General features: G+C 37.4%; 1 protein-coding gene across 1 annotated transcript in view; it reads left to right on the top strand.

Annotated features, from left to right (window-relative positions):
* Positions 1-5,710: 5,710 nt before the first annotated feature.
* The window catches only part of LOC140152125 (uncharacterized), a 103,873-nt gene continuing 92,947 nt past the window's right edge, over positions 5,711-16,636 (top strand). Inside the window, exons 1-2 of the mRNA XM_072174421.1 lie at positions 5,711-5,835; positions 7,603-7,912. Coding sequence (XP_072030522.1) covers positions 7,684-7,912 — 229 coding nt within the window. The 5' untranslated portion in view covers positions 5,711-5,835; positions 7,603-7,683. The remainder of the gene's footprint in view (positions 5,836-7,602; positions 7,913-16,636) is intronic.

Below are 16,636 nucleotides of genomic sequence, written 5' to 3'. Positions count from 1 at the left end.
TAAAACAAGACAATGGATGTAAAGGTGAATAAAACAAGACAAGGGATGTAAAGGTAAATAAAACAAGACAGGGGACGTAAAGGTGACTAAAAAAGACAAGGGATGTAAAGGTAAATAAAACAAGACAGGGGGTGTAAAGGTGAATAAAACAAGAAAAGGGATGTAAATATGAATAAAACAAGACAAGGGATGTAAAGGTAAATAAAACAAGACAAGGGATGTAAAGGTGAATAAAACAAGACAGGGGACGTAAAGGTGAATAAAACAAGACAAGGGATGTAAAGGTGAATAAAACAAGAAAAGGGATGTAAAGGTGAATAAAACAAGACAAGGGATGTAAAGGTGAATAAAACAAGACAAGGGATGTAAAGGTGAATAAAACAAGACAATGGATGTAAAGGTGAATAAAACAAGACAGGGGACGTAAAGGTGAATAAAACAAGACAAGAGATGTAAAGGTGAATAAAACAAGAAAAGGGATGTAAAGGTGAATAAAACAAGACAAGGGATGTAAAGGTGAATAAAACAAGACAAGGGATGTAAAGGTGAATAAAACAAGACAATGGATGTAAAGGTGAATAAAACAAGAAAAGGGATGTAAAGGTGAATAAAACAAGACAAGGGATGTAAAGGTGAATAAAACAAGACAAGGGATGTAAAGGTGAATAAAACAAGACAGGGGATGTAAAGGTGAATAAAACAAGACAGGGGACGTAAAGGTGAATAAAACAAGACAAGAGATGTAAAGGTGAATAAAACAAGAAAAGGGATGTAAAGGTGAATAAAACAAGACAAGGGATGTAAAGGTGAATAAAACATAAAACAAGACAAGGGATGTAAAGGTGAATAAAACAAGACAATGGATGTAAAGGTGAATAAAACAAGACAAGGGATGTAAAGGTGAATAAAACAAGACAGGGGACGTAAAGGTGACTAAAAAAGACAAGGGATGTAAAGGTGAATAAAACAAGAAGAGGGATGTAAAGGTGAATAAAACAAGACAAGGGATGTAAAGGTGAATAAAACAAGAAAAGGGATGTAAAGGTGAATAAAACAAGACAAGGGATGTAAAGGTGAATAAAACAAGACAAGGGATGTAAAGGTGAATAAAACAAGACAAGGGATGTAAAGGTGAATAAAACAAGACAGGGGACGTAAAGGTGAATAAAACAAGACAAGAGATGTAAAGGTGAATAAAACAAGAAAAGGGATGTAAAGGTGAATAAAACAAGACAAGGGATGTAAAGGTGAATAAAACATAAAACAAGACAAGGGATGTAAAGGTGAATAAATAAAACAAGACAATGGATGTAAAGGTGAATAAAACAAGACAAGGGATGTAAAGGTGAATAAAACAAGACAGGGGACGTAAAGGTGACTAAAAAAGACAAGGGATGTAAAGGTGAATAAAACAAGAAGAGGGATGTAAAGGTGAATAAAACAAGACAAGGGATGTAAAGGTGAATAAAACAAGAAAAGGGATGTAAAGGTGAATAAAACAAGACAAGGGATGTAAAGGTGAATAAAACAAGACAAGGGATGTAAAGGTGAATAAAACAAGACAATGGATGTAAAGGTGAATAAAACAAGACAAGGGATGTAAAGGTGAATAAAACAAGACAGGGGATGTAAAGGTGAATAAAACAAGAAAAGGGATGTAAAGGTGAATAAAACAAGACAAGGGGTGTAAAGGTGAATAAAACAAGACAAGGGATGTAAAGGTGAATAAAACAGGAAAAGGGATGTAAAGGTGAATAAAACAAGACAATGGATGTAAAGGTGAATAAAACAAGAAAAGGGATGTAAAGGTGAATAAAACAAGACAAGGGATGTAAAGGTGAATAAAACAAGACAAGGGATGTAAAGGTGAATAAAACAAGACAAGGGATGTAAAGGTGAATAAACCAAAAAGGGATGTAAAGGTGAATAAAACAAGACAAGGGATGTAAAGGTGAATAAAACAAGACAAGGGATGTAAAGGTAAATAAAACAAGACAAGGGATGTAAAGGTGAATAAAACAAGACAAGGGGTGTAAAGGTGAATAAAACAAGACAAGGGATGTAAAGGTGAATAAAACAAGACAGGGGATGTAAAGGTGAATAAAACAAGAAAGGGATGTAAAGGTAAATAAAACAAGACAGGGGATGTAAAGGTGAATAAAACAAGACAAGGGATGTAAAGGTGAATAAAACAGGACAAGGGATGTAAAGGTGAATAAAACAAGACAAGGGATGTAAAGGTGAATAAAACAAGAAAAGGGATGTAAAGGTGAATAAAACAAGACAAGGGATGTAAAGGTGAATAAAACAAGACAAGGGATGTAAAGGTGAATAAAACAAGACAAGGGATGTAAAGGTGAATAAAACAAGACAGGGGGTGTAAAGGTGAATAAAACAAGACAAGGGATGTAAAGGTGAATAAAACAAGACAATGGATGTAAAGGTAAATAAAACAAGACAAGGGATGTAAAGGTGAATAAAACAAGACAAGGGATGTAAAGGTGAATAAAACAAGACAAGGGATGTAAAGGTGAATAAACCAAAAAGGGATGTAAAGGTGAATAAAACAAGACAAGGGATGTAAAGGTGAATAAAACAAGACAAGGGATGTAAAGGTAAATAAAACAAGACAAGGGATGTAAAGGTGAATAAAACAAGACAAGGGGTGTAAAGGTGAATAAAACAAGACAAGGGATGTAAAGGTGAATAAAACAAGACAGGGGATGTAAAGGTGAATAAAACAAGAAAAGGGATGTAAAGGTGAATAAAACAAGACAAGGGGTGTAAAGGTGAATAAAACAAGACAAGGGATGTAAAGGTGAATAAAACAGGAAAAGGGATGTAAAGGTGAATAAAACAAGACAGGGGGTGTAAAGGTGAATAAAACAAGACAGGGGATGTAAAGGTGAATAAAACAAGAAAGGGATGTAAAGGTGAATAAAACAAGAAACGGGATGTAAAGGTGAATAAAACAAGAAAGGGATGTAAAGGTAAATAAAACAAGACAAGGGATGTAAAGGTGAATAAAACAAGAAAGGGATGTAAAGGTAAATAAAACAAGACAAGGGTTGTAAAGGTGAATAAAACAAGACAAGGGGTGTAAAGGTGAATAAAACAAGACAATGGATGTAAAGGTGAATAAAACAGGAAAAGGGATGTTAAGGTGAATAAAACAAGAAAGGGATGTAAAGGTAAATAAAACAAGACAAGGGATGTAAAGGTGAATAAAACAAGACAAGGGATGTAAAGGTGAATAAAACAAGACAAGGGGTGTAAAGGTGAATAAAACAAGACAAGGGATGTAAAGGTGAATAAACCAAAAAGGGATGTAAAGGTAAATAAAACAAGACAAGGGATGTAAAGGTGAATAAAACAAGAAGGGATGTAAAGGTGAATAAAACAAGAAACGGGATGTAGGCCTAAAGGTGAATAAAACAAGAAAGGGATGTAAAGGTAAATAAAACAAGACAAGGGATGTAAAGGTGAATAAAACAAGAAAGGGATGTAAAGGTAAATAAAACAAGACAAGGGATGTAAAGGTGAATAAAACAAGACAAGGGATGTAAAGGTGAATAAAACAAGACAATGGATGTAAAGGTGAATAAAACAAGACAAGAGATGTAAAGGTGAATAAACCAAAAAGGGATGTAAAGGTGAATAAAACAAGACAATGGATGTAAAGGTGAATAAAACAAGACAAGGGATGTAAAGGTGAATAAAACAAGACAAGGGATGTAAAGGTGAATAAAACAAGACAAGGGGTGTAAAGGTGAATAAAACAAGAAAAGGGATGTAAAGGTGAATAAAACAAGACAAGGGATGTAAAGGTGAATAAAACAAGACAAGGATGTAAAGGTGAATAAAACAAGACAAGGGGTGTAAAGGTGAATAAAACAAGACAATGGATGTAAAGGTGAATAAAACAAGAAAAGGGATGTAAAGGTGAATAAAACAAGACAGGGGATGTAAAGGTGAATAAAACAAGACAAGGGATGTAAAGGTGAATAAAACAAGACAAGGGATGTAAAGGTGAATAAACCAAAAAGGGATGTAAAGTTGAATCAAACATGAAAAGGGATGTAAAGGTGAATAAAACAAGAAAAGTGATGTAAAGGTGAATAAAACAAGACAAGGGATGTAAAGGTAAAAAAAAAGTCAAGGGATGTAAAGGTAAATAAAACAAGACAAGGGATGTAAAGGTGAATAAAACAAGATAAGGGATGTAAAGGTGAATAAACCAAAAAGGGATGTAAAGGTGAATCAAACATGAAAAGGGATGTAAAGGTGAATAAAACAAGTAAATTTATGTCGCTCTAACGGCTCGCCTTTTTTTGCAAGAAAACCCAAAAAAATCAGCCGTATTTTAGATTGAAATAAAAAACTCTCTTAAAAACATAAGTCCCGATTTGAAAAAAAAATGGTCAAAAACTTTCAAATCAGCCGTAAAATCCCTAAACATGAGGCCGTATTTGGAAGAAACGGTTAAAAACTGTCAAATCAGCCGTTTTTAGGTAAAAAAATAAAACATGAGTAGGAGTTTCAGAGTTCCAGCGGCACACCCGGACACCTGTCAAAATGTAATTCCAGTATTTGTTTCTTCCTTTTGTTCCTTTCCAAATTCGCGCCCCCCCCTTTTTTATGCAAATCACAGTTGCCTTGGCCTTTAAAATGTCCATGTAGGCCTATGCCCTAAAGCCGGAACCTCACCCCAGTGTTCCCAACCCCATGCAAGGTTCATTCTGAGACTAGGGGGGGGGGGGGGCACTCACCAAAATTAGTCCGATGAGTAGGACCTGATTTTTTCTTCTTAGTTTATACCAACTATAGGCCTACTCTGATCGCTCAAGAAAGATTAACCACAAAAATCTAGGCCCTACTAACCGCCTTTTTGGGCGGCGCGGTCACTGGACTTTCGCGATTCGTCTTTCTTGTGCCATGTGAGATAGTGATCATAGTCTGGTAACTTAGAAAAAAAGGTCCTACTCCTCGGATTACTAAAAATTGGTGACGGGGGGGTGCAGCCACATTGACTCCCATTTTCAACTCCCTCGCCAATAGGCCCGTAACCCCCTGTTTTGTTTTACTGAACCCCCTATCACCCAATGACCCCTTTTTTGTTTTCCTGTCACCAAATGACCCCGTTTTTCACAAATGGGGAAAATGTCTGATAGGGGCCTAATCTCTCACAGAATGACCCCATTTTTATTATTTTTCGGTTTTTTTCAAATGTTGATGAATTTTGAAAATTTCCGGAAAATTTGCTATCATTCTATCAACTTTAATGTCTTGACCCAAATTTTGTGTCTCAGTCTCACTGAATGCCCCCTTTTTGGTCAGATAGACCCCCTCCCTTCTCACTGAAAGACCCCTTCTTCGGTGTCTAGGCTCCGTGATCGAGTCCTAGTTTCGGACTGCTGTCCGCACATCCCTGTCACTTCCAATGTCGAGCCCCCCTTCGTTACGGTACCATCCGTAACAAAACTTTATTAACAAAAGATTTATTCACCAACTTTGCAACAACCTTTTTAAAGTTTCTTTTCTTCAAGATCAATTCACCGAACTCCTTCATCATTCTTGTAAGACGCAACGCGACGCCTCAAGTTCAATGGCGGGAAATTTTTTCAGCGAATGAAAGGCCATGTGGCGGGAGCTCCGATGACGTCATGATTTGTTATGCAAATCAGTCGATGCGATTGACTCTCCCCACGTGAATTACTATTCACGACTTCCAAAATCATAACAAACATCAGTGAAATAGCGATCAGCGACCGAAGCGACTTAATCGTGTTCACTGGAATTACTGACGTTTTGGATGGAATTTTATCAACGGCAAGTGTAAGTAGATCGTAAATTATTTGTGTGGTGTTGATGTCGAATATTTCCTAAACTTGTTACGACTTATCTTTAGAGATGTTTAATGGTATCTTGTAAAATAACGGGAAGTTTTTGGGACACTCTACGACTGTCAATGTCACGCCTTTCTGTTGGAATTCCGTACTACTACTACAGCGTGTTATCTCTACCGTATCGTTGTATCGTACGGCATGAGGACCGAGCCGTGCCCAGTGTGTTTGACACGTCGCATTGAAATACATGTATGATCGAAACACTTGTTTATGTTTATCGGGATGTTTTATGGCTTGATTTTCATCGTATTCCTTACTAAAATATTAAACAGTTTTGATAGTTTGATAGTTTAACTGAGCCTGGCTGAGTACAGTCATGACAGTAGGATTGTGGAATTTAATATTAGTGATCCTGTTGGCTGATCAAGGGGCAACAGGTCATTCAGGTACACGGCTCGAATGAATGTACACAATCATGGTCAAGATCATAACCACTGATTCAAACCGTGTATGATCCACATCAGGAATGGAGGGGGGGGGGGGGGGGGTACTCGAGAGCTCAAGTTTAGGAAATTTCAAAAATGCTGGCTTAGTTAAGGCAAAATTTTCCAAAAAAATCTATCCATCTACTGTATCACTGTCTACCTATCTATCCAGACATGCCAGCAGAACATGTGTTAATTACCCCCCCCCCCCCAAATAAGGAAAGGAATTATTACCTGTCATATTGTTAAAACAGCAGTGAGCAGCAAAAGTATGCTCTATCCACTACCCTGCATGTACAGGAAAAAAGAGGAAAGTATATGGTGGCAGGGGTGGGACTCTGTTTTGGGCACATCAAATTATTCAAGGGGCTCTGGCCCGTGGAGGGGGGGGTGGAATTTGGATTATTTTTCGACGGGGATGTGCAGCTTGAGCTTCCGAACCCATACCCATTTCCAAGGGTAATTTTACTGAATATAGGGACCCATATCTATGGATTTTCACTTTCAGGAAATATAGGACCATAAGGATTTGAGCTTGAAAATAGTAAAAACAACATGTTTTCCTGCATGTTTTTCACATATAGCATGGAAAATCTAAAAGGGAGACCCATGTAAGGATTTTTTTCCTAGAAACATAGACCCATTGGCAAAGGAATATTCATGCTCTCCAAAATTTTTTTATTAAAAAAAATAATGTGCACTATATTTATACAAAATCCCTTGACAATCCAGGTGATCTTTTGGTTCGAATACGGTACCCTACTACATGTATTACTCTTTATTCCATTTATTTTGCATGTTTAGGCCTATGCTTAGTTCTTTAAAGGGGTGTGACCCAAACAGCCTCATTACATCATCCCCCCATTTGTTTTAATCAAAACAGATTTTGGTATCAAAAGAAAGCTTGTTTTTTTATGTTAAAAAAAAAAAAAATATAACACCTGAGATAAGTTTCTTTCAGATGGTATGAACAAAATGTGGTGAATAATGTGGAAATATAATTAATACATGTACCAGATATGTATTACTATTATCATACATTTGTTTCTCATATCAAAACTGCTGGAGCAAATGAGCAATATTTGGAAAGATTGTTTTTAGACCTCAATGTTAGATAGAAAATAACATGAAAAAAATGAACCCTGCACCCCTTTCACATGGAATTTACATACAGGTAGGGTACTACAGTGGACATACGAGGTACCTTGTAAAGGAATTCTGTTGTTTTAAAATTGTATCCAATATAAATTTTTCTTTTGATTGTTTTACAGGTTGCACACATGCACACATTGACATAACCCCCACCAACTTCAAGTACCCCCTTCTCAAGGAGAAGGGCTAGCAAATAGAATATGTCTACCGTAGGAATAGTTGAAAATAACCCAGATCATAAATTGCCTCAAGGAGGCGGAGGAAACGGATCCTTCTATCTAGAACCTAATTCACCGGAGGTGATCGAAATGAAGGATACAATAAGTTTTACCAGATTACCACAGAACCCGCCCGATGCCATACATACATGTAGTAATGGAAGTGCGGGGAAACAGGAAGTACCAACGATAGTTGCACCATGTGTAAATGGTAAGTGGCGATTTAAACTTGCAGAATACGGAGCACCACTCTCAAATTTAGGGTAACTAGCATTTGGGTAAGATTTTAGGGTTAGGGTTATTATAATTTAAGAGTGGTGCCCATATTCCGAAATTACTCCTTAAACTTTTGGCGGAATATTTATCTACTGTAGGGACAAGGGAAACAACAATAATTGTGTGCATCATTATTTTAAAGGTGAAGTTTGCAGGCAGCATGGTAGGAGTCAGCATGGTTTTGGAGCCCCACTTGAAACCCAGACTCGACATTCAATTGATGAAGTTGCATTCATGTATTCTTGTTTTTACATACAGCATAGGCTTAGGAACCAGGGCCCTCAATTATTTTGGTATGGGCTGGAATACCTTTCGGCCCCCGCCCGATAATCCAAGGTAAAGTTAAGAAATCGTGATAAAATATTAGAGGGAAAATGGGTGTTTGTGACCAGGGGCGGACTGGCCACTGTGGCGTTAATGGCGATCGCCACATGGGCCGCTGGTTCTGGGCCGCTCAGGGCAGGTTGCTCAAAAAGAAGAGAAAAGAAAGAAAAATGAAAAGAAAGGAAAAGGGGAGAAAAAAGAGAGAGAGAAAAGGAAAAAGAGGAGAAAGAAAGGGAAAATAGAAGAAAAGGGGAGAGAATGGGGAAGGAGTATCTTAAGACGATAGGCCCTAGGGCCTGAGGCATAGGTCCGAGAGCCGAATGCGTAAGGCCCAAGAAATAGGCCCTAGGGCTTAAGGTATAGGCCCTAACACTAAACTATTATAGGCCGGCCACTAGTACACCGTCCGTCGCGACATCACCTACAAATGGCCTTTTGAATCAATTCTCTAGACCGTAAACACAGCAAAAGGCCAATACTCTAGATGCGATACAGTAAAATTTTTAAGCCAACAGCAAAATATTGGACTGGCTGTCAATGGAATATTGGTATTTCATTGCGGCTGCGGAATGAGGCTGGGGCCGGTATGGGCATTTGGTATTAGGCAGACACTAACATAGGAGAAAGAAAGGAAAAGAGAAGAACGGAGGGGGATCATTGAAATTGATGAGTAATATAAGGGCCTACACAGTGTGTAGTTTTGTCTGCAAAGTGATAGGGCCTAAGGCCTGTAGAAATAGGGGCTGATAGGCCTACAGGCACTTGACTTTCGAAGTGACGGGGATGTGTGGACATGGGACACCAGTTTGAAACTATACATGCTATAGGGGTCTTTTGGTGAGAGCTTCGACGCCATATAAACAAATTGAGTAAGGGGGACTCAGTAGGGGTTCTTTCAGTGAGACTGGGACAAAACTTGGGTCAAAATATAGAAGTTGACAAATTTTTGATAATTGTTTTTCAAAAGTCATCATACCCGGATGGCGTCCCTTAAATTTAGTAGCCTCTGAGCACTATTGGGATTAGCCTGGCTTCGGCCGAATCTTATAATAAAAAAAAAAGATAACTTTGTCAAAAATTGTTTACAAAGGGAGGTCTTATTGTGACAGGAAAAGAACAAATAGGGGTCATTGAGTGAGGAGTTCAGTAATTCAGTAAAATAAAAAATAAAAAAGTGGTAATTGAGTAAGAGGGAGTTGAAAAGCTTTGAAAAATGGGGGTTAATGTGGGTTGTGGCCGCATTGCACGCACATCGCTTCACTCATTTTTAGTGAGTGCCCCCCTCCCGGCCTTTGGACCACCATCAGCTGTCAACATCATTCGAAAACCTCTGGGCTGGGGTGCTCCTTGTAATGCAGGGATTACATTACATAATAGTACTTACAGCCACATTACTCAGTTCAATACTCAAACCAATTTCTTTCCCTTTTGATGTTTCAACACATAGGCGTAGATCCCGGGGGATGGGGGATAACCCCCCCCCCTAATATTTTAAAAGGGATGGTCCATACAAGCACCCCATGATGACACCTGTAGGCCTATGTGAGTTTCTGACCAAATCAATCTCATATTTGGCCATTTTAGCCTAAAAAGTGTCAATTTTTTCGCGCTTCGCGCGAATTTATTCAACTGCATCATCACCAGTTTAGCTTCAATATGCCAAAATGTCTGTGCGCTTCGCGAGCATTTGTACAATAAACTTATGTCGCCAAAAGGTGCTATTTCAAGAATATTTTTCCAACCCCAAAAAAAAAAACAAATCTACGCCACTGTGGAGTTTTTATCACGCTTCGCTATGAAATGATCAATGCAATTTTGTCAAAGCTCACTACCATTAAGCTAGCTGCTGTGAACTACCAAATCGCAATAGTTTAAAAAGTTGCTATTAACCTTTACTCAGTAGGCCTAAACAATTTTTAGCATTTGTCTTTTAATGATTGAATATATACTCACGATATGATAACACAGTTCTGCAAAGATGTAGGCCTAATTCTATATGTGTGCAAATGAGTCAAAACATAAATTATATAACTGTTGAAATTGAATAACTGTTGCTTTGATCTTGATTATTGCAAGTGAGTGACAATGGTTGGATAAAGAGTATTTCAAGTCTGTGCAAATGGAATTTAGCTTCAGAAATCGTTGTCAAATCCGGGCTTCCTGACCCCCTAGAATAGCTCAAACCCTTAGTTGTCCGGGGGCTTCGCCCCCTGGACCCCCACCAGGGGCTTTGCCCCTGGACCCTACCAGGGGCCCTTACGCGGGCCCCTGGACCCCATGCGCGAGTCGCTACGCTCACTCGCTCGCTGCGCTCTATTTGAGTAATAGGGCCGGTCTTAATAAATTTGCCACGGCCGCCTAAAACCACCAGTCCGCCCCTGTTTGTGACCTATATTTTGCAAAATTTTCTGACCCCCTCGGGCACCCCCAGTGTGGCCCAACAAATATTTTTTAATTTTCAGTCCCCCCCTGATGAAATCTTCCTAAGGCAATTTACATCTATAAATTGAAATCAAATCAAATGTACATAATAATAATACCCTATCTTCTATTCAATTGCATCATACTGGTGAATATTGGGGGGGTCACTGAAAGATATTGCCAAATATGTGTATAGATAATTATTTGTTGCAACATACCTGGGTGGTACTTTCCCACATTTTTGTTGGGTATAGTTTTTGTTGAAACTCATCTATTGGGTGCAGAGGGCCCCCTGCCAAGGGAGTTCATGTACCCTTGTCCCTGGGGTAATGCGGCCAAAAGAAAATGTTTAAACCCAGAATTTTCTGGGGGTTTCATCCCTGGATGCCATCAACAAGCTAAATAAGTCTTATGTCAATCAAAATCAAAATTCAGTTTTCAATTTCATTACATGAGCCATTTTCAGACCTTTATTTTGCTCTGAGCAGACTTTGCTGAAAACTCATTCAGAATTAGACTTACGATTCCAACTCATCTTGTTTGATCACATCACCAGCCCCAGCCCTCCCCCAGCTGATGGGCATATAGTCCTCTCCTCATTCATCAGGATAAGAATGGTACATAAGGGAGGAGTCTCTCATACATACATACATTACATACCCTACATACCTACCTACACACATGCATACTAACTACAAAGTGAAAGTCTTTGAGAAGCTGTGAAGGAATCTGCCAGGATGATCCTTGTTGACCTTGAATCTTGATCCTGAAGGTAAATAGGTGTACATGTGTTGATAGTTCCTCAATTCTATACCTCTCTGCTTAGTGATCTTTGACATCATTGGAATTAGCTTGAAAGAAAAAAATCATGCAGGAATCCCAATGTAAATTTTCAGGAAGTGACTTTAGGAAATGGATAATGAATGTTGCTGGAATAGGGATATATTTAAAAAAAATCCTATTATATTAAAATCATGATTTCAGATATATTCCACAGTATTTGTGCACTGTGTGTGTTTATAGAGGAGGAGAAAAATTCTATTCCTCTTTTTGGAAATACTTCAACTTCAAGTGAAATCAAGAAATTTGATGGGGGGAGGGGGGAAGCAATTTTTGGTAAGCCGAGAGGGGGGGCAAGTGATTTTGGCACTCATTCATGGGGCGCCTGAGGAAGGCTTAGGAAAACAGTACGGAAACAGCTTAATTATGCAAATTTTCCTGCTCGCTGCACTCCTAACATGTATCTACACCATTTAAGGTTTGTAAATTGGGATCCCAAAAATTTTACATGCGCAAAGGGGTGGGGGCAAGCGATTTTTGGCGAGCCGTTCAGAAGTTATACTCCCCTCGGGCTCATAATTATTGCACAGCCCATAACTATCTGGAGCCGTTACCGGTTACATTTCATGGTTTAGCAAATAACTGAATTGGTGAAAGTGATACAACATGTAAAATAAAACAAGCAACTTGCATTTTGACTGCAAGTTAAAGACACTTTTTTATTGAAGTTGTCTAGTACACATGTATAGTACATGTATTTAGCACACGCACACCCACATATCGCGACATAAAATAATTTTAAGGATACCTGGGTGTTATTGTTGTTTTTGTAGCCTCCAGGTTTGTTTGTTGTTTGAATCAGACAATTGAAAATTACTACAGGTATAGAAATAATGCACCAAAGCTTGACTCCAGTGTATGAATGAGGATATGGTACGATTGGTCCAATTTTACCGCCGTGAAGGTAGTTAATATTTTTTAGTGTTAATATTTTATGATTCATTTAAGTTGGTGGCCAAATGCCAAGTGGAAATTTCCACAATGGATGCTTAAAAAATGAAGAGATTTTTATAACATATAGGCCTATAATTTATGGAATAGTTTTTACTTTTCAACTTGGTTCACCAATTCACATAGATCCTATATGAGACCAATGCCCCTCATGTCATTTGATAAGATTTAGGTTTCAAGGGTCATTGTTGGGGGTGGTAAGGGCCCAGAAGGTGTGTGGGGGGGGGGCACTTGCATTTAGATATGTGTCAATGTGCCTATCAATAGTGCCCCTTTTCTTTTTACAGCAAATCTGCCACCAATTATCCCTTTTTTCATTAGCTTACACCCAATAATCCCCCTTTTTTTAGAAATTTACACCAAATCTGCATTTGCACAATTGCCTAGGAAGTTATTTTTCAGTGCTAATGACACCCAAGACAATGATTACAATCACTATTTTCTTTGACGAACCGCCACTGAATGACCCCCTTCTTTTGACAAAAATCACCACTGATAGACCCCTAGTGTCTGTCGTACTTGGGTAGGCAAAGGTACATCACTTTCATACATTCGAGTGCCCTCCTGTAAGGGGCAGAAATGTATTTATTTGTACATTAGTATGTGATCTCTGCCTCAGATGTTGGGTTATGCAATGAAAAACCTGTAGAAGATGTTTTTAAAATACAGAAAACATTTTAAAAAACTTATTGCAAAACATTCTACATGTAACTTAATGTTATTAGATTAGGGGCTTTGCAATGATTATGAGCCCCGGGTAAAATTTCCAAATGATGTGCCTTGTGATAGCATGTTGACAACATTATATTACATATTTCATATTACATTTTAAAAATGTTTTCATGACCTATGGCATTAAATGTTATTAAAACATTTTGGTTTATTTTTATTTATAAGGTTGTGTGTTTGTTGGGTAGCCGCAAGCAGGGCGGCCACATCAGCATGATCAGTATAAATCAGCATGTTCAGAATAGAAAGCAAAAATGCAGAATATGGAAAATAATGCAAAACCATATACCGGTATATCCTTTCAGGAAATGAATAAATTCCAAAGAAACAATAATTGCCAACAAGTCAGGATTTTGGTTTTCATCTGAACTAATACTTGACATTTTTTGTAGATTTTCCTTTTAAAAGACATCAATGAGTAATGTTATGTGCAGTCAAGTGTTTGACAATTCATTTACATAACAAAGCACTTAACTATAGACCAAGGATGATTTATTGTATGCGAGCGAATTATGACAATTGGTAAATGATAATAATGGCAATTTTTAATGTTTGAAAATTAATGCCAGTTACAGGTCATTTCACAAAATATTTTGATAGAGTAATTCATAACGGGCAAAGTATTTACAAATTTTACTGACTATATCAAAACATATATAGAAATTTAATATTGCATGTAGTTGAGAATTAGCCCATCAAAATTAGAGCAAAAAGAGCTCTGTTAACAATAAAATAACAATGTTGTACAACTACAAGTACTTGTAGAAATAGGTGGTGTCAGATCACTGCATGCATTTCCACAAAAAGGGTAAACTTGCTTGTGGTAATTTTGTGCACAGTTACTTTCGCGATTTGGAGCAGAGACATTTTTGCAATTGTTATTTTCGCGATTAGTCTTGCCCTATACTTGCAATACATTATTACATATATTCACGAGGTGTTAAATCTGCAAAAATAAAACCCTCTCAAAAATTACCACTTACAGTATTATGTAAAACTAAAAGAGGACACTTCTTTACCACATTTTTGTATGCAGGCGTACACACTGGCCTGCATGATGGATGGCTGATTTATACCTAAAATATGTTCTGGTATGCATGACTGGCATTTTGCCATTTTTTGCAATAAAGAACACTTTTAGACACTATTTTTTTAACCCTAACAAGGAACAGAGAAGGCAGAGAAGGAACAAACAAGAAATGTCTTTAAAAAGACAACACCATGGATGAAATTCATGTTTCATAATTTTACATTGACAAGTACTTGGAATGCTAGTAATTTTTTGTGTGTAGCACATGCAGGAAGATTTCACTTGGCAACCCCGGGAATTAACCCTGGGACCCCTCCGGTGCCACGCACACGATCACCGACCTCATGCCACGGGGGAGTCACTTGTGCAATAGCATCACGTACATACATGCGCAGTGATTTTCCTTGTAAGATTTTGTAAGATTTATATCGGTTTAAAGGTTATTTTATAGGCCTTATAATGGAAAATTTGTCTTATTAATTTAAAAAATTTACTTTTCTCAATTACTAATTGATTGGAAGTCTCGGTCACTAAATTTGATTGTATATTGCCATCACACCATATCTTCCCGGGTCTGTGATCACACATACCAACACAGAAGAAATTGCACAATGCAGTTGATGCAGCTCCTTGCAGTGCCTGAAAAAACATTGGAGTTTACCAGGTGGTGTTTCCCTACAAGTTCACCTTTAACAATGGAGTATTAACCCTTTTGAATCGCATGTGAACTGCAATAGACGCAGCATGTGGATCCCGGGATGTGGATGGCAGTTGACGCAGATTTTTCGCTATTTAATATGCCAGTTGTGTAGAATTTAAGATAGGGAATGTCACATGTGATCATTTGAAACCTGCATGAAAAATACACTAAGATGTGATTATGTGAGAAAGAATGGCAATTTTCTGCTAAAATCAAGTTGGTGTTTAACTCTTTAGCAATAAGCTGCTGTTTTTCAGGGTGTGATTCCAAAACAAAATTTCTGAAAAGAAAAGTTTTTTAAATGAGTGGTCTTTCAATTTGCAGATTAAAGCTATGAATGATCAAGGTTTACATTTTAAAACTGAAATTTGTATTCCAAAAATGTTGCTGCCTACTGAAGGGCTCCAAACCCTGCCAATAAATAAATAAATAAACGAATTAATGAATGAATGAATGAATGAATGAATGAACGAATGAGTAATTAATTAATTGATTGATTGATTGATTGATTGATTGATTAATTAAAAATAACAAAAACAATCCAGTAGCGAAAAATAAAATTAAAATTAAACCAGCAACAACAATCCAACAGCAAAAAATAAATAAAATAAATAAAAGTTAAACCAACAACAACAATCCAACTGCAATCTGTGGGAAATAGGAAGATATAAGAGTAAACATTACTGAATGTCCCTCTAAATATGTGGTTTTCAGCATGTTTGAGTGAAATTTGTATTTGAAAAATGAAAAAGGGAAAATCTGCCAAACTTTTCATGAATGTCCTCTGGCAGAATTTAATACTTCTCTTAATATGAAAATCTCATTCCATCATGGGAATCTGAAACTAGGGTCTGGGTGAAACAATCACATTATTCAAGTTTGAAAGAATTACAGGAAATTAGTAGCAGCTAAAAGACGGCACAAACAATCCGAGATCTGAAACTGTCCTAAAATTAAAACCAAACAGTTGTATTCCTGCTTGGATGTCAAAATAAAGAAAGAAGGTCATTATTACAAATGATAGACCATAAATTTGCCTGGTTTTCAGATTTTTATCTCACTAATACTTTATAAAAACAATGCAGATCATAAACAGATAATATCAAAACAAATGTTTGCTTAAAAAGTAGCAGGTTATCATGAACATTGAGCTCAGGGCGAGGTGAGGTGTTGTGGTTGAAATCACTGCAGATAATAAACACATGGTAAACAAACATGGTGATCAGACATTTGTAATGGGAACTTTGAACATCTTCCTACCTATATACACGTATACATTTAATTAGGGGACCATGTTAAACCTGTGTCCACACTTCATGAGGAAGTACAGGTAGTCGTTTAGTTGATAACAACTACCAATGATAGGGTGAACCGGAAGGCTGTTATAGTGCAACGTCTATAACAGTTTTTGGTTTCCAAATGATAGAAAATTTTCCATAGCAGGCACAGATTGGTATCTGAGTGTATCTTGTTAACGTGCTTTTGTTTTTGGCTCGGTATTACTCACAATTGTTTCCTGTATTTGGGTGTGAAGTGTTGTGTTTTAATACAAGTTAGTTTATTTGTGAGTAGACTGCGGTCATGAAAGGAGACGAAATCAAAATGAAGCGATCATCATCAGGCGGTGTATATTATGAGTCTATACCACATTTCCTAGGTAGGTG

Source organism: Amphiura filiformis, chromosome 5 (assembly GCF_039555335.1).
Source record: "Amphiura filiformis chromosome 5, Afil_fr2py, whole genome shotgun sequence".
Lineage (NCBI taxonomy): Eukaryota > Metazoa > Echinodermata > Ophiuroidea > Amphilepidida > Amphiuridae > Amphiura > Amphiura filiformis.
The sequence above is the reverse complement of the archived record's forward strand: the minus strand, read 5'-3'. Positions and strand labels throughout refer to the sequence as shown.